This window comes from Myxine glutinosa, chromosome 4, assembly GCF_964187855.1.
Source record: "Myxine glutinosa chromosome 4, kmMyxGlut1.1, whole genome shotgun sequence".
NCBI classification, from domain to species: domain Eukaryota; kingdom Metazoa; phylum Chordata; class Myxini; order Myxiniformes; family Myxinidae; genus Myxine; species Myxine glutinosa.
In genome coordinates, this window is record NC_136264.1 from 64,809,444 (window position 1) to 64,832,609 (window position 23,166).

Consider the following 23,166-nt stretch of genomic DNA (forward strand, 5'->3'; position numbering starts at 1 on the left):
AGACTCTCTGCTCACTTTCACTCTTTCATTCCTCTTTTCTCCCGTCTTTGGAACAAACTTCCACATTCTCTTCAATCCCAATACTCCCCCCAGATCTTCAAAACAGCTGTTCACCACCATTTCTTGTCTTCCCCCATCCAAAAACCTTGATCTTTTCTACCCCCGTTAATACGTGCCAAATCCACCTTTTTCAAATTCCGTTTTCTTTCCCGAAAGTCCCTGTAGTATCCATCTTGTTTATCCCATATACCCTGCCCGAGCCCTCTCCCTTCCACCGATCTCCTGATGTCCCTGTTCTCTACTGTTGTTGTGCTTCCCTCTCTCTCTCCTCTTCTTGTCTCACGCTCCCTTTATGTGTTCTATTCTATACGTTAGCTCTTACACGAGCTTCGACTTAGCGTACAAAAAAATGAAAAAACAAATCTTCTCAGTGCATAATAAATATATCAACACATTATATGGGAGTTTAACCTGAGGTCACAGCATCAATATGCAAGAGGAAAGTGTTCAGATGACAACTGGTGCAACACAAGGTGCTGATGTAATCGAATCTCACCTTGCAGGTCGTCACCGAGAATGGAAACATTGCAAGTGTTCGGCAGCCTTTTACTTCCTTCAAAGTGGTTGTTGAAATGTAGTTTTTCCTTGCCAAACTTGTTCTGTAGGAAAAGCAAAAAAACATAAATGCAACCTGCCTTCAAATGGAAATGAGAATTAACCTTGAAGGTCAAAGTCCATCATTTACCAGAATTTCATCAGGCTAATCATTTTACCTCCAAAGCACTTTTTTTTTTACGGTGTAGCACATAGGGCAATGCTGTCTGGAAAGTTTGTCTGTCCGTCCGGTGTATGTATGTATGTATGTATGTATGTCTGCCTGCTGTCTGTTCATCATCTTGCTCGTCTCCTAATCACCTCTTTGTCGTCCTTCTGTCTATCATCCTGCCAATCACCTCATAGCCTGCTCGTGGCTGCTCCATGCCCATCTTCCCCTTCCCCACTGCCACCAGAGATAAGCCACCCAGTTTTGTCCCTCTTTCCTGTCTGACTGTGACTGGAGTGAGCCGCCTTCGTTATTTTATAGGATTTAATTTACCTCATTGTACATTGTTATTTTCTGTTCCTTGAATTCCTCATTTTCCCATCCCCCAATCCCGTTGTCCAATTCCCCCGTCGGGTCAATCTTCCCTGGTTGATACTAGTTCGGGAATAAACTGGTTCATTGGTTAAGGTTCTCACAATTCTCCTCAGGTCCGTACGAGCATATACCGCCAATAATTCAATAAATGAACAGAGCCTTGGAGGGAGGTAAAGCCTGTTTAGGTCCATCCGTTCTGAGGCGGTGTTAATCGCCGTGCACCCGACTTTATATATATCTATATATATCTATATATATCTATATATATATCTATATATATCTATCTATCTATCTATATATATATGCTGTAATTGCAGAAAGCTATGTTTGGGGATTGAGGTAAATGGACTGGAAATAAGTGTAGTTCAGGGCTCCAGGTCATCTATTTCCTGTGGAAATGATCAATCGTCATTCTCTTTAAAGGCTTGATCTCAATCTCCAATAACTCAATTGGCATTGTTTTTGCAGGTGAACTAACCATTGTTCTCTTCACTGCAATGTGTTCATTTTTCTGTTGTTGTTGTGAGTTACTGGAAGCTCCGAGTCGACTTCCAGAAATTAAAATGTAAATTTAAGCAGCGCAAGCAAATGGAAGTGGGTTGCATTTGCTAAATGCCAAACAGTAGAAGAGAAGAAAATTAAAAACTGTTGATATTCAAATTAGCAGAGTATTGGAATTGGTGAGAATGGACTACATCCGACTCAATTTTGATTATCAAGATTTAATTGGCAATTCTAATTGTCGGTAGTCCACCGTAATAGGACCGGTTAAGGTATTACCCCAGCTTAACACAACATGCAGGGAAAAGATACATATTGCATTGCAACTAAAATGGAGATGTCTACCGATCTCAATCCCGCACAACCCATATAACCTTTTGCGTTCTCTACGAATCGGAAGTGATTCTGTGTTGATGAGACTAGTGCACCCGCTCACTACGGGAGCAGCAGGAAGGGTCATTCCTGCCGCTCACTACGGGAGCAGCAGGAAGGGTCATTCCTCTTTGGGGTACATAGATTACAGTCGATCTATGGTCGTGGTCGGGTCTCAAGAACATTGGGTGTATGTTCATTTACCAAGTTTCTTTTGGAGAGCCTGGTGTTGGCTTAGCAGTTAGGGTGCTGGCTTGGGATCCTAGGATCCTGGGTTTGAATCCCGGTCGATTGCTGAATTAACGCCAGAGGGTTGACTCAGCCTGTCATTCTTCCGAGGTCGGCAAATTGAGTACCAGTTCACTGGTAATTCCCCGTGTGTCGCAAGAGGCGACTAGCAGGGTTGGCAGCAGGAAGAGCATCTGGCCATAAAACATTGCTTCAAAAAAGGGGACCATGGTGCCCAAAAAGGGCCAACCCCTGCTCTGCGGGGAAAAATGGCCTCTAAAGGTGGTTCTTTTTCTTCTTGTGGAGAGATCGCCAAGTGGTTGAAGCATTCGAGCAAGCATTCCATTCAAAAACGTTATGGAACGGCTGGCTTGGCAAGCGCTAGCTAGCTGCTTGGTAAATGAACACAACCCGGGCTTCCTCACTTTCAGTTTTGTGTTAAACAGCAGGAGCGAGTTTCAAAAGTTCGCTACGAAAAATGCCACGGTAGCGGCAGAAAGGGTCATGTTATTAACCCAATCCTTGTGGGGTATATAAAGTACAGTAGATCTTTGCTCAGTTCTGCAAGTAAAATTTACCTCACGGATGTCGGGATTCCTCCAAATTTCTTTGTTTAATGTTATAAATAGCATTAGCGACTGTTTAAAAAGCTAATCATACGTGTTTGTGGTTCATAATATTTTTACCTCTGCTAGAGGCCGTTGGGCCGTTGCTCCCACAAAAACGCCAAGATAAGCTATTTACTAGTACCCGACTGCAAAGCCGCAATGAGCCGGCGAAGCCAAAGCCTCTTGCCACTATTTTACCCATCACGATGGCATCAGTAGGTTAGGTAGTTGATAGTAGGTCGGTGTAGGTACCGTACCTGGTAAGACTTGGTAAAAGAGAAAAGCCGACAGTCCTCCCCAATACCTACATACAATAAATGTCACAAGAAGCTTAAGGAAGTAACTATACGATGTGCTAGCTTAAGGCCTATTTTAAGAAATTTTAACTGGGCTTAACATACGTTTTCACAGTATGTGTGAAGTCTTCTAACTTCAGTTGCTGTCAGGGCTGGTTCTCTCCGGGCACGGCAGCTTCCTCCAACAGAAGAAGTTAGCTTGCAGTAAGATCAGTGCCGACAGATCAGACGATAGCGCCGTTTCAACGGCAATGTGTGACTGTCGTTAATCAAACCGAGCTTTCTTTCTTTATGTAAACTGCTTATACCGTATTTCTGGCCGTGATAAACTATCCCCTACGGCCGCGAGATTTCTAAAAAATAAATCTTTGTCAATTTTAAAATATTTGACGCCGTTTTCAGCATCCGAAACGCGTAATAAGCTTTTTAAAAATATTTTTCAAATGCTCGAATCTCATTGGTTCCGGTGTTTGGTGACGATTTTCGTTGAAGATAACGAGGTTGGTCTTAACGTATTTTAATTACAAATTAGAGGTGCATTAGATTGTGAATCAAAGAAAGACGGGTGAAACAAACTCCTATTGAACTTTTTCGCAATTGTTTTATGCAAACTTCCGCATCCGGTCGATGGCGGCCTCCATTGCGCGATTTGGTTTTAGAAATATTTTTTCAAATGCTCGAATCTCATTGGTTCCGGTGTTTGGTGACGCTTTTCGTTGAAGATAACCAGGCCCGTGCGGGCCGAGGTTGGTCTTAGAGTATTTTAATAATAAATTGGAGGTGCATAAGATTGTGAATCAAACAAAGACGGGTGAAAGAAACTCCTATTGAACGTTTTTCAATTTGTTATGCATACTTCCGCATCCGCAAGATGGCGGCCTCCATTGAGCTTCGGAATTCTCAAGCCAAGGCATAATCTGGTTTTCGACATAATACGTACGCGTTTATTCACAACACCGGCTTCGCCGGCTATAAACGTTGACTCGACGTTTGTTCAAGGAGGAAAACCCCCTTGGGGAGGTGGGATATTATTGGTATTAATATCGTTTTGTGATAACATTAATACTATGCTATTATCGTTAGTTTTGTTATTAGAATCGGCCTTGAGAAAACGCCACTATAAAGCTAACTTAACATGGCTATACACCTCAACACACAACCTCATTGATGGCAATGGCGGGGAAAACCCGCTTGGAGAGGGGGGCAAATGAATGCGCTACAACCTTCATTGTGTAACCCTGAGTCATCCTGTCAAGTTTGGTTGAGATTGAATAACGACAGAATGTATCGCGGTCAAAAATGATCAGACAGACAGACAGACAGACATACGCCAAATTACGTATTTTAGTATGATAACGCTCGGAGACAAGTGTGAATTGAAGTAATCTCAAAGCTACTGGATGCTCGTTTGTGAAATTTTGAGAAAGAGCAGGCCTATGGGACCTCCCTTTACCTTTAACTGATCTTCAAGGTAATCTTTCAGATCTTGCATCCGTGTCTCATCCTCATCGAGTCTCGTGAATACCAGCTGGGCTGCCTGCAGGGCAAATGCAAACCACCCTATCAGATCAGTGGAGAAGCGCAACAATTTACTATTAAAACCTCAATGTGTTGTCACCACCACAACTACTTCAACAATCTTTTTTTTTTCTTCTGGTTTCAAAACTCAGAAGTTAGTAAAATATTATTCTATCATGCAATAATTGTTCCAAATAAACAAATGCTAGATCAAAGATTTAATTACAGGTGTTTATGTGCACCATCGTGTGAGATATTGTGAGCATCATATTTGTGCATTAAATAAGACAGTATTGCTGATGTTGTTTTCATCACAGCCAGATCTCAAACACTTATTGTTTGCCACATCATATCGTTTTGAACTCACCTGATTATATTCTTCGTTCACTCTAAGCTTAACTTGAAAAGCAATACTAAAATGAATGAAAAATACAGACTTGGCATTTAATATGGAATTTTTTTTTGTGGGCGTGAACTTACTTTGCAAGATGTCTTAGAACCAAAAGTTCATTGGAATTATGTTGAAATTATTCTAGATTTTGTTAGTGTGACCTTTAAAAGAAACAAAAACCACATTTGACATTTCGAAACAAATAAATTGATCCTTGAAAGTGATGTAAACTGATATTGAACTGAATTCATGGACAGTACTGTGTTAAACTTCTGTACGTTTTCCAGAAGTATCTCTTTATTTTGCACATTAGCCCAATTTTTTTTTAACAAAAACAAAAGTTAAATTACGACTGGGATTACGGACAGTAAAATTACAGTTCAGTACTTCGTGTAACCCCCACGAAAATTCAGGAGAGCACGTACACGTTGAGGCATGCTGTTCACGAGATTTGCCAAGTTTTGGACAGGAATCGCTTGCCATGCAGTGACAATAGCCTGCTGCAATTCACGCACAGTGGTCGGCTGCTGGTCCAAGTGGTCGATTTGACGCGTTAATTCTGCCCACAAGTTCTCGATCGGATTCATATCCGGGGACATGGCAGGCCACTGCATATGCTCTACACCATGGTCATCAAGAAAGTGTTGGATCATGCGAGCATGATGAGGATGTGCATTGTCATCTTGGAAGATAAAGTTTCCTCGAAAGGCTGCACGAGCAAATGGAAGCAATGTTTCTTCCAGAATGACCCTGTACTGGTTCAGGTTTCCATTCAGAACAACCAGGTCAGTTTTGCCCCTTGCATGAAAAGCAGCCCAAACGGTCACCCCACCACCTCCAGCTTGGACTCTTGGCACTATACAATCTTCGTTGTGGGCTTCATGCACTTGTCTGCGCACTCAGACGCGGCCATCTTGACGATAGACCAGAAATCTAGACTCGTCACTGAAGATCACGTGATTCCAGTGTCCTGGCTGCCATTGACGGTGCTCTCTGGCCCACTGCAATCGGCGCTGGCTGTGTTGTCTGGTCATTCGTGGCTTTCTCAGGGGACGCCTGGCACGATAGCCTGCTTGAACCAGTCATTGGTTGACTAGCCTTCTGGATACAGGCACATTTGTCAGTTGCTGCCACTCAGCCCTAAGCCGATTAGCTGACTTGGTACGGCCATTGCAGACTAACCGGTGCAGCTGGCGATCATCTCTCCTTGTGGTTCTGCGTGGACGTCCTGGCCTCGGTATTGGAGTAGGGACACCCCTCTGAGCATTTTGTTTCAGGATCTTTGACACCTGACCTTGAGTGATGCCATACTGCCGAGCAATAGCACGCTGTTTCATGCCAGAATTTCGTAAAGCCACCACTTCATGACAAACAGCATTGTCAAGTTGACGGACCATCTCCAGAGGAAGCCGCAATACCTTTTGTAGACGTGCAGCAGTTGTTTTCCACTAATACAGAACGCAACAACCCTTATATACCCGATTGTGAAGCCAATCGTCAAATGTACCTGTCCTTACATTTTGTCACGCCACCTGTGATATAATCCTGTTATTGACTTATTGCTGCGAAAGACAATCAGTGACATGGTTCTTTCAACAAAGACATCACCGAAGGGTAAAATAAACTCACCAGATTGATATACTGAGTTCAGAAAGTAAATCCAAGTCAAGAAAAAAAAAAATTCCATATTAAATGCCAAGTCTGTATATGTATATGTATATGTATATGTATATGTATATATATATATATATATATATATATATATATATATATATATATACATATATATATATATATATATATATATATATATATATATATATATATATATATATATGTATGTATATATATATATATATATATATATATATATATATATATATATATATTTATATAGTATATACGTATATATATATATATATATATATATATATATATATATATATATATTGTTGCGAATATGGAATTTGGCCTCCATATCCGCTTGTAAATATTCCCCTATTTCCCCAATACTCCCCAACTATCCCCAATCCCCCATTCCCTAGTCCCATTGTCTGTAAACAACAATCAGTAGAGCCGACCTTCCCCTTTTTCCCCCATTAAATGTCGTGCCCAGGTCCACCGCATCTCACGTAGACAACTTTCGGACATCTTGCTAGTTATTCTTAGTCTATGTCAGTTAAGGACTCCTTTCCATTAATTCTGACTCTTCGTTGCACCAGAATGTGATTATATGGCACCAGTAGTGAGTTTAGGACCTTTCCCATACCTCCTTCCATCTTCTTCCCCAAACAACAACTACAACTACAACTACAACTACAACTACAACAACAATTACAACAACAACGACGCTGCACCGGGGGAGTGTGCGTCATCACACCGGCTCGGTTAGCCGCCATTGACAATGCGCGCCGGACCATGCGCTCCACGGGGTTACCACGAAGGGGCTGGCTGTCAGCTCCTCGTCAAGGGCGGAGCCGGTAACCCCCCCGCACGCACCCAATGAGAAGCAACGAGCCGATTCCATCTGGGGCGGAGCTAACGAGCCGAGGGCGTGTCACTCCCCGCCGGATCTACGCAGCCACTTGCCGGATGTGAGGTCAGATGCGCCCCCAGCCTGGAGAGAGAAGTTGCCACGTACGAGCGCTGAATACCTCCCCGCATCTCTGGACCGGACCGAGTCGATTCTGACCTTTGAGCCCAGGTGCACCTGGAGCCATCGATCCTGCCTTTCCTAGCCATCAAACCCCGTGTGAGTCAGCCTTTTGTCCCGTTTATCTGTCGTCTGTTGGGAATAATATAAGAGTGTGTCTAAGTGCTTGTCTTTCTATGCTGTACCTCTCGTCCTTGTAATCTAACCTTCCGTAACAATATAACCTCCTCCGGAGGGCTTGAGAACTGAACCCTGGGTGTCGTGTCATTTTAATCCCAGCCGGGTGTCCTTTTCCTTTATTGACCTAGCGCAGCGCGATTAGTCAACGTTCGGGTATAATCGGGTAACTTGTGCAGACGTGGTCATACCAAAACCGCTCGGTAAATAACATCTAAGCCACGTCTGTAACAATTGGTGTCAGGAGTGGGATTCGAACCCACGCCTCCAGGGGAGACTGCGACGCCTGTACTGCCAAAAAGGGACCAGCACGGAGGATGAGGGCCCCCCTTCAATTACATCAGGTGGGGGCCCCCCTTGAGCGGGTGGCTATGGATATTCTAGGACCGCTGCCCCGCACCCGCCAAGGTAATAAGTATATCCTCGTTGTAATGGACTATTTCACCAAGTGGCCGGAGGCCTACGCCCTCCCCAACCAAGAAGCAGGGGTGGTAGCGCAGGCCTTCGTGGAAGGATTTGTGTGCCGGCATGGGATTCCACAGGAGTTGCACACCGACCAGGGACGAAATTTTGAGAGCAAATTGCTAAAAGATGTGTGCAGTCTCCTGTCAATTCGGAAAACCAGAACAACGCCTTTAAGACCTCAATCTGACGGGATGGTGGAAAGATTCAACCGAACTCTAATCCAACAACTGGCACTGTTCACCGCCACCCGTCAGGATGACTGGGACGAACATCTCCCTTATTTGCTTATGGCCTACCGAACCAGCCAGCACGGGGCCACCGCATGCAGTCCAGCGTTGCTTATGTATGGGCGGGAGTTACGGGCTCCCGCCGACTTGCTATGCGGTCCCGTGCCAGACACAGTGGTTAACCCGCCGAGGGAGGGGTACGCACGTCACTTAGAGGAAGGCATGGAGCTAGTCCATGCCTTCACCCGCCGCCAACTCCATCTGGCGGGGGAAAAGATGAAGCGCAGGTACGACGACCGGAGCCAGGGGAGTCAATACGCTCCGGGGATGAAGATTTGGTTCTTTAATCCCCGGAGGCGGAAGGGAAGGTGCCCAAAGCTCACCTCCCCCTGGCAAGGCCCAGGAGTCGTCCTGTCGCAAATCTGTGACGTGGTCATTAAGATCAAAATGGGGCCACGAGCCCTCCCTCGGATCGTCCACGCCGACCGGATAAGACCTTACACCGGCGAGCAGGCGCCCCCGTGGATTGCCTCGGCTTTAGATGCCGAGGCGGGACCCAGTACCTCTGAATAAGGGGGGCTTATTAGTGCCAGAGGACTGGGGGATTGAGGAGCGATAGGCCCAGTGGGTAAGGGCGGCATCCCTGCCACCCTTCCCATGAGGGGGCAAAGGAGCAATAGCTTATGGGGTGTATGGCAGTGAAAACTAGCCCGGGTGGGTTAGGTTATATTGATAGGGATCTAGCGAAGATGACATTAGGTGACGATAAGGTTAGGTAGTGACTGATACCTGTAGTGGGGACGCAGGTAGATTAGTGTGGATGATAATGACGAGGGAGCGCAATAGTTTAAAGGGACGACTGGGAAGCGCAAGTTTCAGAAGGGAGTAGTTAGCTGAGATGATGCCGTGTGTGTGAGAATTGAACAGGTGTGATTGCACAGGTGTGCAACTGGACAGGTGTGTGGAGCCGTGTATGAGTAGTGAGTGTTGTGGATCAGCGCGAATGCGCTTGGGGAGAGAAGGGTACAGGTGGCACCAGGTGTGAGAGCACAGGTGTGCAAGTACAGGTGTGTGGAGAGAGTTGGAGTAAGTGGTACGGAGTGGTGTGCATGGTGCGAAGGTGTGAATGGGGGAAGAGTGGACCCCCATCACGGATACCCGGGGCGGGTAGTGTAAGTGTTAGGTAGAGGGTACAGGTAAATTGTGGTTGGATATTGGCATTTGTGGTGCGGTTGCAGAATGGTGTTGTGGATGGGTGCATTAGTGTTGTGGAAATGGCTGGGCGTGTAGCCTGTTAGTGTGTGTAGTTGGTTGGGCACTCCACCACTGTGAGGATGTCGGCCAGGTGAGGCCGCAGGTGGGCTCTGGGAGCCGGTAGTTGTGAGTGGGTGCCTGAGGATCCCGGGTGTGGATCGGGTAGCCCAGTGCCAGAGAGGGCACCGAGTGGGGAGAGCGCCAGAGGGCCTGCCCCAGTTAGTTAGGTTAGGGTGAGGAGCTAGGTAAGCTCGGGTGGCAACTGCAGTAGTGGAGGTGTGCAGGTGGGTAGACCCACTGGGAGAGGTACACGCCACAGCCCGGAAATTGTGCGAGGGCACCGGGAGATGAATCGGGGGAGTGAGACCCCAAATTGAAAAGCACCACAGTTTGGTCAATGGGAATTGGTTTTTAGAACCCATAGTGTAAGAGGGCCAATGGTTTGGCCGGAGAAAGACCCCGGGTAGTGTAAAGTTGTTAAAGTCATTTAGGAAATAGTTAGGATTGATGAACCTGTCGCACCATACGCAGCCACTTACCTGTGGTGATGATGATGACTCCACACCTGTGTTTTCTTTGTTCTGTGTGCAGGAAATGAGAATTGCTGTGAGGATTTGTGAGACGCATCACGACGTGGATGAGACATTGGTGTGATCCCATCTCTCCCTCCTTAGGAGGGACTGATGATGAATTGGTGATGGCAAATTATGATGTTGAGTTGGAGATGGCAAATTTTGAGGAAAGTTGGAAATAGCAAATTTGATTGGTTAGGAGGGAGAGAAGACGAATTTGGTTTATGGGAGGAACGGGGAAGACAGTAGGGATGTTTGTTGATTTGTAAAGTAGATGTTTATGGGTAGTGTTGTGTTTTGTGGATACAGTAAGGGGTAAGGGAGGGGCCATGTAGGTTACCTGGTGGGGGGGGGGGCGTACGGTAGGAACGTACCTGTCTCACCTGGTTCCCATGTGCCCCCAGTGTGCATCATCTTGTATTGCGTGCACTTTTGCGCCCTTACCACCTTACTCACTTGTCTGCTTCTTTTGTCTCCCACCTCCGAGGATCTGGCTTTGGGGTAGAGAGAGAGGAGAGAGAGGTGCTGGCTACGCAGTTGTGGGCCTGCACTTTCGCTGTTTGCTGCTTGGATCGATACACCATATGGACCGCAATGTTTGTGGCCACCCACAATGGACCGCAGCTCTTTTGCGGCCAAGCACCACCCGTGGAAGGACTGATGGGTCAACGTGGCACCTATGCCAAACAGGTGAACCACTAACAGTTGGCCCCCTGACGGCCACAATAAAGAAATGGACGCGGTTGGCGCCTTTCTTTATTTTGTTTAAAAGAAGTAAGAAGGCCAAGTGCACCACATGAAGGCAAGACCAGCGGCAGAACATCGGCCGGCTGCGACACCACCGGTGATTTGTAAACACTTTATTGGTGCACCGGATGGTGCTCACTGTGTGATGGGGTGGTGCTTGATGCTTGGAAGGGGTGCTCTGCACATTATTAAAGGCCGTAGGCCACAGAGCACTCGTGGGTTGGTGTATCGATGCTAGCATGCGTGCTCTCTCTATGCATAACATCTGCATGTGTTCCTCCAAAAACAGGTCCTGGATCGTAGTGTAAATATCAGCGTAGTCTTGTGTAAATAATGCTCCCTACCGGCTGTATGTTTAGTTTGAGGATTCTTTCCGGATTCGGTTATCCTGTGGGTGTGTTTCTGTGAGGAGAAGGGTGCAACGTCGCAGGGGGACATATTTACTCATTTGTGAATATCTGTAAAACTGTCGCACTCAGGGTAGAGTTAATAGTAGAGGGAACTACATTGCGTGCCACACTAAAGTAGGTAAAAATTTATCGGGTCGGGACGCCCCGAGGGTAGAGAAGGGTGCAATGTTGCGAATATGGAATTTGGCCTCCATATCCGCTTGTAAATATTCCCCTATTTCCCCAATACTCCCCAACTATCCCCAATCCCCCATTCCCTAGTCCCATTGTCTGTAAACAACAATCAGTAGAGCCGACCTTCCCCTTTTTCCCCCATTAAATGTCGTGCCCAGGTCCACCGCATCTCACGTAGACAACTTTCGGACATCTTGCTAGTTATTCTTAGTCTATGTCAGTTAAGGACTCCTTTCCATTAATTCTGACTCTTCGTTGCACCAGAATGTGATTATATGGCACCAGTAGTGAGTTTAGGACCTTTCCCATACCTCCTTCCATCTTATTCCCCAAACAACAACTACAACTACAACTACAACTACAACTACAACAACAATTACAACAACAACGACGCTGCACCGGGGGAGTGTGCGTCATCACACCGGCTCGGTTAGCCGCCATTGACAATGCGCGCCGGACCATGCGCTCCACGGGGTTACCACGAAGGGGCTGGCTGTCAGCTCCTCGTCAAGGGCGGAGCCGGTAACCCCCCCCGCACGCACCCAATGAGAAGCAACGAGCCGATTCCATCTGGGGCGGAGCTAACGAGCCGAGGGCGTGTCACTCCCCGCCGGATCTACGCAGCCACTTGCCGGATGTGAGGTCAGATGCGCCCCCAGCCTGGAGAGAGAAGTTGCCACGTACGAGCGCTGAATACCTCCCCGCATCTCTGGACCGGACCGAGTCGATTCTGACCTTTGAGCCCAGGTGCACCTGGAGCCATCGATCCTGCCTTTCCTAGCCATCAAACCCCGTGTGAGTCAGCCTTTTGTCCCGTTTATCTGTCGTCTGTTGGGAATAATATAAGAGTGTGTCTAAGTGCTTGTCTTTCTATGCTGTACCTCTCGTCCTTGTAATCTAACCTTCCGTAACAATATAACCTCCTCCGGAGGGCTTGAGAACTGAACCCTGGGTGTCGTGTCATTTTAATCCCAGCCGGGTGTCCTTTTCCTTTATTGACCTAGCGCAGCGCGATTAGTCAACGTTCGGGTATAATCGGGTAACTTGTGCAGACGTGGTCATACCAAAACCGCTCGGTAAATAACATCTAAGCCACGTCTGTAACAATATATATATATATATATATATATATATATATATATATATATATATATATATATATATATATATATATATATATATATAAGGTTATGAGACTCCAAACAGTGAGTGGTGAAAGCACCGGAACCAGGTTCCATGCAGCCCTTGCTGCTCGGAACCGGGAACAATAAGCGCCGCCTGCCACCCCCTATGCATTATCTCTCGCGTCACCAAACACAATCTGGAGTCATTACTGGATGTGGTTGGGCGTTAAATGTTGTTGTTTCGTATACAACCTGTGGCTGCTGGTTGCATCATTTCTCTGGAAGCGCATTTGTGCCGCTGATGCAGTGCCGCAATTACCAGTGAGCTGGTACTCAATTTGCCGACCTCGGAAGGATGACAGACTGAGTCAACCCCCATGGCATTAATTCAACGATCGACCGGGATTCGGACTCAGGATCCGAGGATACCAAGCCAGCACCCTAACCGTCAAGCCAACACCAGGCTCTGGGTGTTAAATGATACCAATTAAATCGCTCTCCGACCTGAGACGAATGCCGTGACGTCACCGCCACGGTGCACGTACAGCCTGTGGCTCCCAAGAGGATGCTATCTCGCATGCTAAAATTATCAAGATGTTAATTCAGATACTGCCACAAGTACAAGAAAGTCTCCTTATAGCATCGTCTGAGCAAAATAGCAGCTTCCCTACACTTGTGACTGAAAACCTTTCAGTTATATGCCAGATGTTATGCGACTCCAAATAGTGAGTGGTGAATGTGGTGGAGCCGAGTCCCATGCAGCCCTTGCTGCTCGGAACCAGGAGAGGTAAGAGCCACCTGCCACGTGGAGCATTATCTCTTGCTTCATCAAACACAATCGGGAGTCATTTCTGGATGTGATCGGGCATTAAATGATATCAATTAAATCGCTCTCCGACCTAAAAAAAAAAAAAAAGAGCGATTTATTTTTCATCATCGACATATGATTGAAACAGAAAGACAGAATGTGATGGTCTTTGTGTCGATCACCACAAGGTGAGCGGATTATCTAGTGTAAAGAGCAAGACAACATAATGGAGGTTAAAGGTTGTACGTTTCACTGCAGACAGTCAAGTGGGACTACCTTTCCAAGACCTGCGATCATCGGCGTGTTTTCAGTCCTGAGGAAAAACGAAGACATTGTAAGTTATAGCAACTAGACAAGAAATCATGTCAAATAGAACGGTATCCTTTATGAGACAAAAGCTCAGCGCACAACATCAGACATGTAAATTTGTTCAAGGTGGAAACAGTGTGCTGTCCAGGGAGTAAGGGGGTGGCGGTGGAGATTGGGGGAGTGAGAAAGTGGTGGAAGTGCTCTTTGTTTTTAAGGAAAATGCAAAAATCATTAAGTTTCAAATAAATCAACCAAAGCCTTTATGTGCATAATGCATGCAAGAAAGCTTGTTTTTTATTAACTCGCTAAACTTGTTTAATTTTGGAGCCATTCTTGTATCTTCGGGGAAAATGCCAGGGGCATAGAAAAGGCCCCTTTATATGGTACTAGCAGGAGTACTCGGCATTGCCAGGGGATAGGGAGGGAGCAGGGGGTTGGGGGGGGGGGGGGGGGGAGCAGGAGAGGGATTGGTGAGGAAGGGAGTGGGTGGAGTGGAGGGGGAGGGGAGTCGAGGGAAGAGGAAGGGGAAAGATATACTACATATACATCTTTTGGGCGTGGGGTGGCTTTGACAAGCCTCTCCGTTTGGGGGAGGGGGGAAGGGAAGGAGCAAACACTTTCCCATGCAAAGAGTGCTTTAACCTCAGTGTTGCCCAGGTAAAAAAAGGAAATTGTAATACCCTCTTCCACCATCACCATGTGGCACTACACGGTACACATTTACATCGAGAATTTACGCCCCTCTACTGGTCCCCCACATCCCCGCATGAGGCCATGGCCACATAGTCTATGTTACCCCCCCCCCCCCAGACAAAGTTGTATTTGTATTTGTACCCCGAGTAAAGTATATGTGTTTATAGCTGGAGTACTCGGCGTTGCTCAAGTGAAAAAGAAACATTAACATATTTGAAATGAGGGCAAATATAATGGAAAAGCAATTACATCCAAATCAGAATCCATCACAAATGTCAAATCATCATTTTACCTTTTTGTTGAATGTACACTACCGGTCAGAAGTTTTAGAACGCCTCAATTTTTCCAGTTTTTATTGAAATTTACGCAGTTTAATGTCTCAATGTACTCTGAAATTAAGCATAGAACAAATAAACAATTGGAGATAAAAAGGAAATCATAGAATCATTTTGTTTAACAAAATTTAATTAAAAATTTTGTCTCAGCAAAGTAGCCACCTTTTGCAGATATAACCGCCGAACACACTTGTGGCATTCTTTCTACAATGGAAATCAAATATTGTTCGGGAAGTTCTTCCTAACACTGTTGCAGCAGTTCCCACAAATGTGTTGCACTTGTAGGTTGCTTTGCTTTCACCCTTCTGTCCAGTTCATCCCAAACCAGCTCGATGGGGTTTAAGTCTGGAGACTGTGCTGGCCATTCCATGATTTGAAGCTTGAAGCCTACCGTCTTGTTCTTTTCTTCGAAGGTAGATTTGACATAGCCTGGAGTTGTGTTTAGGGTCATTATCTTGCTGTAGGATGAACCCCTGACCAACTATGTGTATACCAGAGGGTATTGCATGGCGCTGCTAAATGCTGTGGTAGCCCTTTTGGTTCAGGGTGCCAGTCACTCTGTGCAAGTCGCCGACTCTGGATCCAGCAAAAGAGCCCCAGACCATCACGCTTCCTCCTCCATGTTTGACAGTTGGTGTCACACACTGAGGAACCATCCTTTCGCCTACTAGACGGCGTACAAAAACCCTGCGTGATGAACCAAAGATTTCAAATTTTGATTAATCGGTCCATAAGACCTTCTTCCAGTCTTCAGTAGTCTACTGGCGGTGATTCATGGCCCAGGCAAGCCTCTTTTTCTTATTTTGCCATCTTAGCAATGGCTTTCTTCCTGCCACTCGACCCGTCAAACCTGCAGCTCAAAGTCTTCTCTTAACAGTTGAAACTGAGACTTGCTTACTTCGACCAGTGTTAAGCTGTGCTTGAACCTGTTGTCCTGTGAGCCGCATATCACGCAAGCTGTTGACTCTCAGAAACTTGTCTTCTGATTCTGTTGTGCCTTTGGGTCTGCCAGACCTCTTCCTGTCAGAGTTTCCCCCAGTTTCCAATATACTACTTCCTGCAGTGCAATATTGTCCAAATAATGCTTCAGAGGGTGTAATAACAGTTTGTTCCAATACTACTTTTATACAGACAGGGGGTTTGCAATCAAGTGATCAGGAGAGGTTGGGACACATGTAGGAATTGTTTGCATAAACTTTCAAGGCTTAATTTACTTACATTACTGCAGAACAGCTGTAAGTTGTTAACCCATTACTTGTTTCCTGCAGAAGGCCTTTTTTACAATATAACTGTGTAATTTACATTATTTTCCCGTTTTTGCTAACCTAAACTTTTTTTTTAACCTCGAGCAGTTTACTGCTTACCTTTGTACCATTTCAGGTTATTCACTGGACATTAAACTGCATAAATTTCAATAAAAACTGGAAAAATTGAGGTGTTCTAAAACGTTTGATCGGTAGTGTATGCTGGTGAATGTGTCATTGATCACATTTCTGAGTTAAGTATGATGAGGTTCAGGCAGGAGAAGAAACCTTACAACCAACTTCGACCGCTTCCGGAATTGTTTTATTATTTGTGTTCAAATGTCTGGCGATTGTTTTGGATTTATTTATGTGAATGTGTACTTGTATATAACTGTCATTAATCAAAAAGGTTTAGGCACTATAGAGCGATTTTTTTTAAATCCAAAAAGAATAAGTTTTTTTTTTTTTGCCTAAAACACTCCCAAGCATTCACTGATGAACCTCTGAAAGTTTGACGAAGATCCGTTCAGCCATCCCTGAGAAAAATGGCGACACAGACGCACAGACACAGACACACACACAGACCAACGGCTCTCTTATATAGTAGATGTGCCATGTGGCAACCTTTAGTAAAGAAGGAGGAGATCTCGCGAGATCTTGGAGACGGCGGCAGGGATTTTCGAAGCTCCACACGGTCTCCACGTTTTTCGAAGTTAAGTCTGTTCACAATTGTATTTTGTCGAAACTGTATTTATCTTTCGGTGTGTGAAGTTATTGTGTGCAACTTTGGTTATCTCGCGAGAGATCTCGCGAGATCTTGGAGACGGCGGCAGGGATTTTCGAAGCTCCACACGGTCTCCACGTTTTTCGAAGTTGTCTGTTCACAATTGTATTTTGTCGAAACTGTATTTATCTTTCGGTGTGTGAAGTTATTGTGTGCAACTTTGGTTGTTTCTCGGTGTTTATCTTTCATAAATTGATCGTCTGTTTGCCGTGTCGCGAGCAAGGCCTTGTACAGTGTGCACTGTACAACCTTGAGGCTTTGTTTTTCTCTCAGTGGTCCGTCGTTTGTGATCCAATAACTTTCGTTCTCTGTATTCCCAGGCTTTTCACCCATAGCCTACTTCCTTGTGTAAATCTCAACTCAAAAAAAAAAAAAAAAAAAAAAAAAAAAAAAAAAAAACATTTCCTTCTCTGTTCTCATTCGTTTATTCATTCTTATTCGTTCGTTCGTTCTTCGACCACGTGTTTCTCCCCCATTTCCCCAGATAGTTTTCACTCATTAACCTTCAATGTTTACACTTTCCCCTCAAGTTATGTATTCCGTCATATTTTATAACACCTTTTTCTTCTTCTTCTTTAAAAGGCTGCTTTCGACTTGCTCACCAAATCAATTCATCCCAAAAAAAATAAAAAAAATATCCATCTCCTATAGTGCCTTTGTTCTACATTCCCTAAACTCTCCTGCACTCCATCCTCCATCCAGCGTCCTTAAACGTATTTTTAACTCGAAGGTCACAAGAAACTCATTTTGCAATAAATGTTCGTTTCCCATAAATCGTACACTTTCAAAAATCCAATCTCACCCCTCCCCTCCAAATCTTCCCCATAACCCCTCCCCTCCAAATCTTCCCCATCACCCCTCCCCTCCAAATCTTCCCCATCACCCATCCCTTTCAAATCTCCCCCCTTGCCCCCTCCCTCCTAAACTACTCCCTCACCCCTCCCCGCCAAGACGCCCCCTCGCCCCTCCCCTCCTAGACTCCTGCCTCACCCCTCCCCTCCAAATCTCCCCCATATCCCATCCCTTTCAAATCCCTCCCCTTGTCCCTTCCCTCCCAAACTCCCCCCTCACCCCTCCCCTTCAAATCTCCCCACCCTCATTGCTTCTCAATTTCCCACCGCTCACTCCCCCTCCTCAAAGCGTCCTCCCCGCTTCTTCCCCCTTCAAACTCTCACCTCCATCTCCCCCAACCTTCTGCCTCGCTCTTCCCCCTCCTCAAATAACACCTCATTGTGGCTCACCCAATCACCATCAAACCTTTTGTCCGCCCCATCCTTCCCTTTCTCCGAGCTATTCTGAAATCTCTGACACACGTTCAACAGCTCTCCCTACCTCTTCCACCTCTTCCACATCTTACCCTACCCCTCCTCCCCCCTGTTCTGTATCTGATGCTCCCCCTTCCTCTTCATTAACGGTATGGACCTCAAACATCCGGGGCCTTCGTTCAAACTTAACTGATCTCTCCATACAGGTTGCTTCTGTCAAACCAGACGTGATCTGCTTAACAGAAACTTTCCTCCTTTATGATGTCTCTGATTCCATAGTATCTCTCCCGGGCTACTCCCTCCTCCGGTATGATAGACCTGAGCCTCGTCCTGGAGGCGGGGTTGCTATCTTTATCAAAAACTCTCTTCCTCACTCGCCCTGCACTGCACTCTCTCCACCTCACCCCCAGGAATACCTCTGGCTACGGCTTCCCCTTCGCTCCCACCTCTTGTTCATATGTGTGTTGTACCGTCCACCAAACAGTGATGACTCCATCTACATCTCGCTGTCTGATGATATGGACCAACTTCTATCTACTCATCCCAACTCTCTCTTCCTCATATGTGGTGATTTCAACTGTCATCATGCCAGTTGGCTGGGTGTGGGTACCTCTCTCACCAGCCATGGCTCCTCAGCAAAGGACTTCTGCGACTCACTGGGACTGACACAATCTGTCAATTTCCCGACCCGGATCTCAGTCAACGGAACATCTTCTCTTCTGGACTTGGTTATGACTAACTTCCCTGAAAATGTCTGCTGCTCTTCTTCTGCTCCGATCGGATCATCTGATCATGTCCTTGTTAAAGTGGACATCTCTCTGACCATCCTCAGGGAGCCTGCTCAGCGTCGACGAGTCTGGCATTTCACTCAGGCCAACTGGCACGGTCTTCAAGCAGCCATCAATCATCTGGACTGGTCTCCCATCTCTACCACCTCTGACATCAACTCATCCTGGGAATTCTTCCAAAGTAAATTGCTCTCTCTCATGCACAGATTTATCCCATCTCGTCTTCAGTTGTCATACCCTTCCTCCCGTCCATGGTACACGGAATCTTGTGGTGAGGCTGTTGCCCAGAAACAACTTGCCTTCGTCTCCTGGAAAGCAAATCCAACGGAAGGAAATCTCATTTCCTTTCACAAAGCCCGAAACAAGTGTGTGTCCACCCTCAGGAGAGCCAGGAAACAATATCTCTCCGTTCTCAAGACCGAACTCTCTTATCTGTCTCCCTCTTCCAAATCCTGGTGGCGTCTGGTCAAATCCGTTTCTGGTGTTTGTTCCCCCTCCATCCCCTCCCTTACCTCAAACGGCTCCACAGCTGACTCCGCACGTGAAAAAGCTGAATGCCTCAACTCTGTGTTTGCCTCTAAATCTTGTGTCCCAAACCCATCCCTCTCTGTACCCACCATACCCAGTCGTACCCTGCTGCTCCTGGACTCCGTGTCCTTTCCTCCTGACAAGGTGGAAAAGTTTCTGTCAACCCTCGACTCTGATTCTGCAACTGGACCCGACGGCATCAGCCCACGGGTCCTAAAATCCTGCTCTGCTGCTCTATCTCACCCTCTCTCTGTTCTCTTCACCCTCTCTTTTGCTCAAGGTCAACTGCCATCTGCTTGGAAATCAGCCAACATCACCGCTTTGCACAAAAAAGGTGCAAAAACAGATCCTAGCAACTACAGACCAATCAGCCTTCTCCCAATTATCAGCAAAGTCATGGAATCCATCATTGCTTCTGATATGAAATCTTTCCTCTTCTCCAATGGCTTGATCTCTGATCATCAATTTGGTTTCAGACCAGGTCACTCTACTCTGGACATGCTGCTTCTGCTGTCTCAACAATGGATGGAGGTCCTCAATGCCAAACAGGAAATTAGAGCCGTCTCCCTCGACATATCACGTGCCTTCGACACGGTCTGGCACCCCGCTCTGCTCACCAAACTCTCCTCCTTTGGTATCCATGGAAATCTCCACGCATGGCTGGCGGACTTCCTCTCTAGTCGTCGTCAACGTGTGGCCCTGAATGGGTTTCTCTCATCTCCTCTTCCTGTTCAGGCTGGAGTTCCCCAAGGCAGTGTTCTGGGCCCCGTGCTTTTTCTGGTCTTCATCAATGATCTCTCTGACTCTCTCGAAAATCCTCTCTATCTCTTTGCTGATGACTCCACTCTCTGCCGCTCCATTCCTCTTCCCTCAGATCGGCAGTCTGCTGCCTCCTCACTCTCTGAAGACCTGGACAAAATCACAGACTGGTCAAACAAGTGGAACATGTCTTTCAATCCTGACAAATCTCACACTCTTACTATGTCTCTCCGAAAAGATCGACTGGACAACCCTCCCATCTACTTTCTCAACAATCCTCTCCAAGAAGTTTTGTCGCTCAAGATTTTGGGTCTCACTATCTGCCATGATCTTTCTTGGGAAAACCACATTTCCAAGCTGGCCTCCAAAGCCAGTCGCCGACTGGGCATCCTCCGTCGTGCGAAGTCCTTCCTCGGCACACCTGAGCTCCTCACCACATACAAGGCTTTCATCCGCAGCTCAATGGAATACTGTTCTCCCCTATGGGCCGGTGCTCCTGCCTCACACCTAGCTCGGCTTCACGCTGTTGAAACCAAAGCTTTCAGAATTATTGGAATCTCCCGCGATGAAGCTATCTCTGAGGGCCTTTCACTCACTCACCGCAGGCAGGTAGGTGGTCTTTCTGTCTTCTACCGACTCCTCTCCGGCCTTGCACCCCCAGCTCTCTCTGTGCTCTGTCCCCCAAATATTCCTACAGGTCGCACAAGATCTGCCAGCAACCCTCTGATGGTTAAACTGCCGAAATCTCGGCTCTCCGCTCACCTTCACTCTTTCATTCCTCTTTTCTCCCGCCTCTGGAACAAACTCCCTCACTCCCTTCAATCCCACTCCTCCCTCCAGGTCTTTAAAACAGCTGTTCACCACCATCTCTTATCTTCCCCCATCCAAAACCTTGATCTTTTCTACCCCCGCTAATTCACCCCAGATCCACCTTGTTTGAAATTCCAACTTCTTTCCTGGAAGTCCTGGCAGTGTCCATGTGTTTTATACCTCTCCCACTGCCCCCTTCCCACGCCCCCCCCCCCCCCAAAGCCCTCGCCCTCTCTCAGATCTCTCGATGTCTCCATGTCTCTCGGTCCCTGCTCTCAAATGTTGTGTTTGTGTCCTTCCCCCTCTCTCCCCATCTTGTCTACCGCTCCCTATGTTATATGTTTTATGTGTCGGTTTGTCTTTCTGTGTGTTCATGTGATTAATGTTCGCTCTTTCACGAGCCTCGATATTGTATACAAAAAAAAAAACAAAAAAAAAAGAAAAAAAAGGGACATTCCATAGTTTGTAGAAAATGCCAAACAATAGAAAAGAAGGGACATTCCAAAAAAACAATCTCGTATGCATGCTGCACTAGCCTTGTGTTCTTGTGTCCTTGGAGTAACCAAGGAATGCTCTAGAAAAGTTCATATAAAGGGGCACCCTACATCTGGCAAATAAAATACATTTACTTCTTCATGCAGGTGTATGAATCAAATTGGAGCCAATTTAATTAAACCGAGGATCTTAGCATCTCAGGTTTGGTGATTTGTGCTGTGTATATAAAAGTTTGTGACTACAGTAACTTATTGCATAGGCATTACATAGACGTGATTTACAGAAGAGCCATGATGACGTAACCACAGTATTAGAAACATGATGACACACGTTTTGCGAATCAATTCTCACCCAGGGCGGAAGCAACGCTCCTGGCCTCCCCCAAAGAGCATTGGAAAAAGGGGTGTTGAAGAGCCGGGGTCTCGTACAAACAGAGCCCCAATGCGGGGTCCGTAAAACTGAAAAATATGAGAAGCCCAAGCCATTTGGTCCATCAATTTCAAAAGGGTGGGAAACTCATGGTATTCAATTAAGTGTTTATTCCTACGTTTCATTCGGGACCATTTAACATTAATGAACGAGAACGGCACTCAGTAGAGAGCATACCTCTGCCTGGTTGGCCATATCGCTCAATGGTGAAGAATCACTTTAAAAATTCTACTAGCTGGATCCGGATCTTCACCAAAATTGAATCGATTCTTCCTCGTCACACACACAACCTGACCAACAAGTTTCGTCCAAATCCATCCACAACTTTTGAGATATCCTGCTATGTATCGTTTTTGGCCCTAACTATCTCCCAATGGTGAAAAATCACTTTAAAAATTCTAGTAGCCGGATCCGAATCTGGATCTTCACCAAAATCTAATCATTTCGTCGTTGTCACATACGTTACATCTCGGCCAAATTTCGTCCGTCCGAATTTTGAGATATTTTGTTCACAAACGGACAGACAAACAGACAGACAGGGGTGAAAACATAACCTCCATCCACCTTTGGTGGCAGAGGTAACTAAATGACAAGACAATAATTAAATGTGTGAAAAAGTAATCCGATTAGTAAAACACTTCGTTTTTTTAAACAGCAAATTAATGACCGAGGCAAACTGCTTGTCTTCAATTTATAACGACAAAGATACAACGGTTCATCTGCAAGTCGATGGCAAACAAAGAATAAAAGTGATTAAATTCTCATAGGCAGACAGTATCTGCATGCGTGCGTCTGTGTGTGTCTCTGTCTCTCTCTCTCTGTCTCTCTGTCCCTCTGTCTCTCTGTCTCTCTCTGTGTCTCTGTCTCTGTCGTGATCTGGAATCGATTAGACTCAGATTTGATAAATAGAGCATGTCCTTCAATCCAGGAGTCTTACAGTATCACCCTATCAATGGAAGCATCTTCAAATGAACCCACCTATATATTCCCTTGGTCATCCACTGAAAGAGGTTCTGTATCTTGAACTTCTAGCCCTCACCATCTGCCACGGTCCTGGGCCACGC

The 23,166-nt window shown here is 46.0% G+C and overlaps 1 protein-coding gene across 2 annotated transcripts in view; it reads right to left on the reverse strand.

The window, feature by feature from the left end:
• Positions 1-23,166, reverse strand: part of SCLY (selenocysteine lyase) — an 88,526-nt gene that overhangs the window by 15,240 nt on the left and 50,120 nt on the right. For both annotated transcript variants that reach the window (XM_078775813.1, XM_078775814.1), the window contains exons 8-11: positions 22,025-22,131; positions 13,940-13,976; positions 4,597-4,680; positions 557-659 (exon numbers count right to left, since the gene is read on the reverse strand). In XM_078775813.1, coding sequence (XP_078631939.1) covers positions 557-659; positions 4,597-4,680; positions 13,940-13,976; positions 22,025-22,131 — 331 coding nt within the window. The remainder of the gene's footprint in view (positions 1-556; positions 660-4,596; positions 4,681-13,939; positions 13,977-22,024; positions 22,132-23,166) is intronic.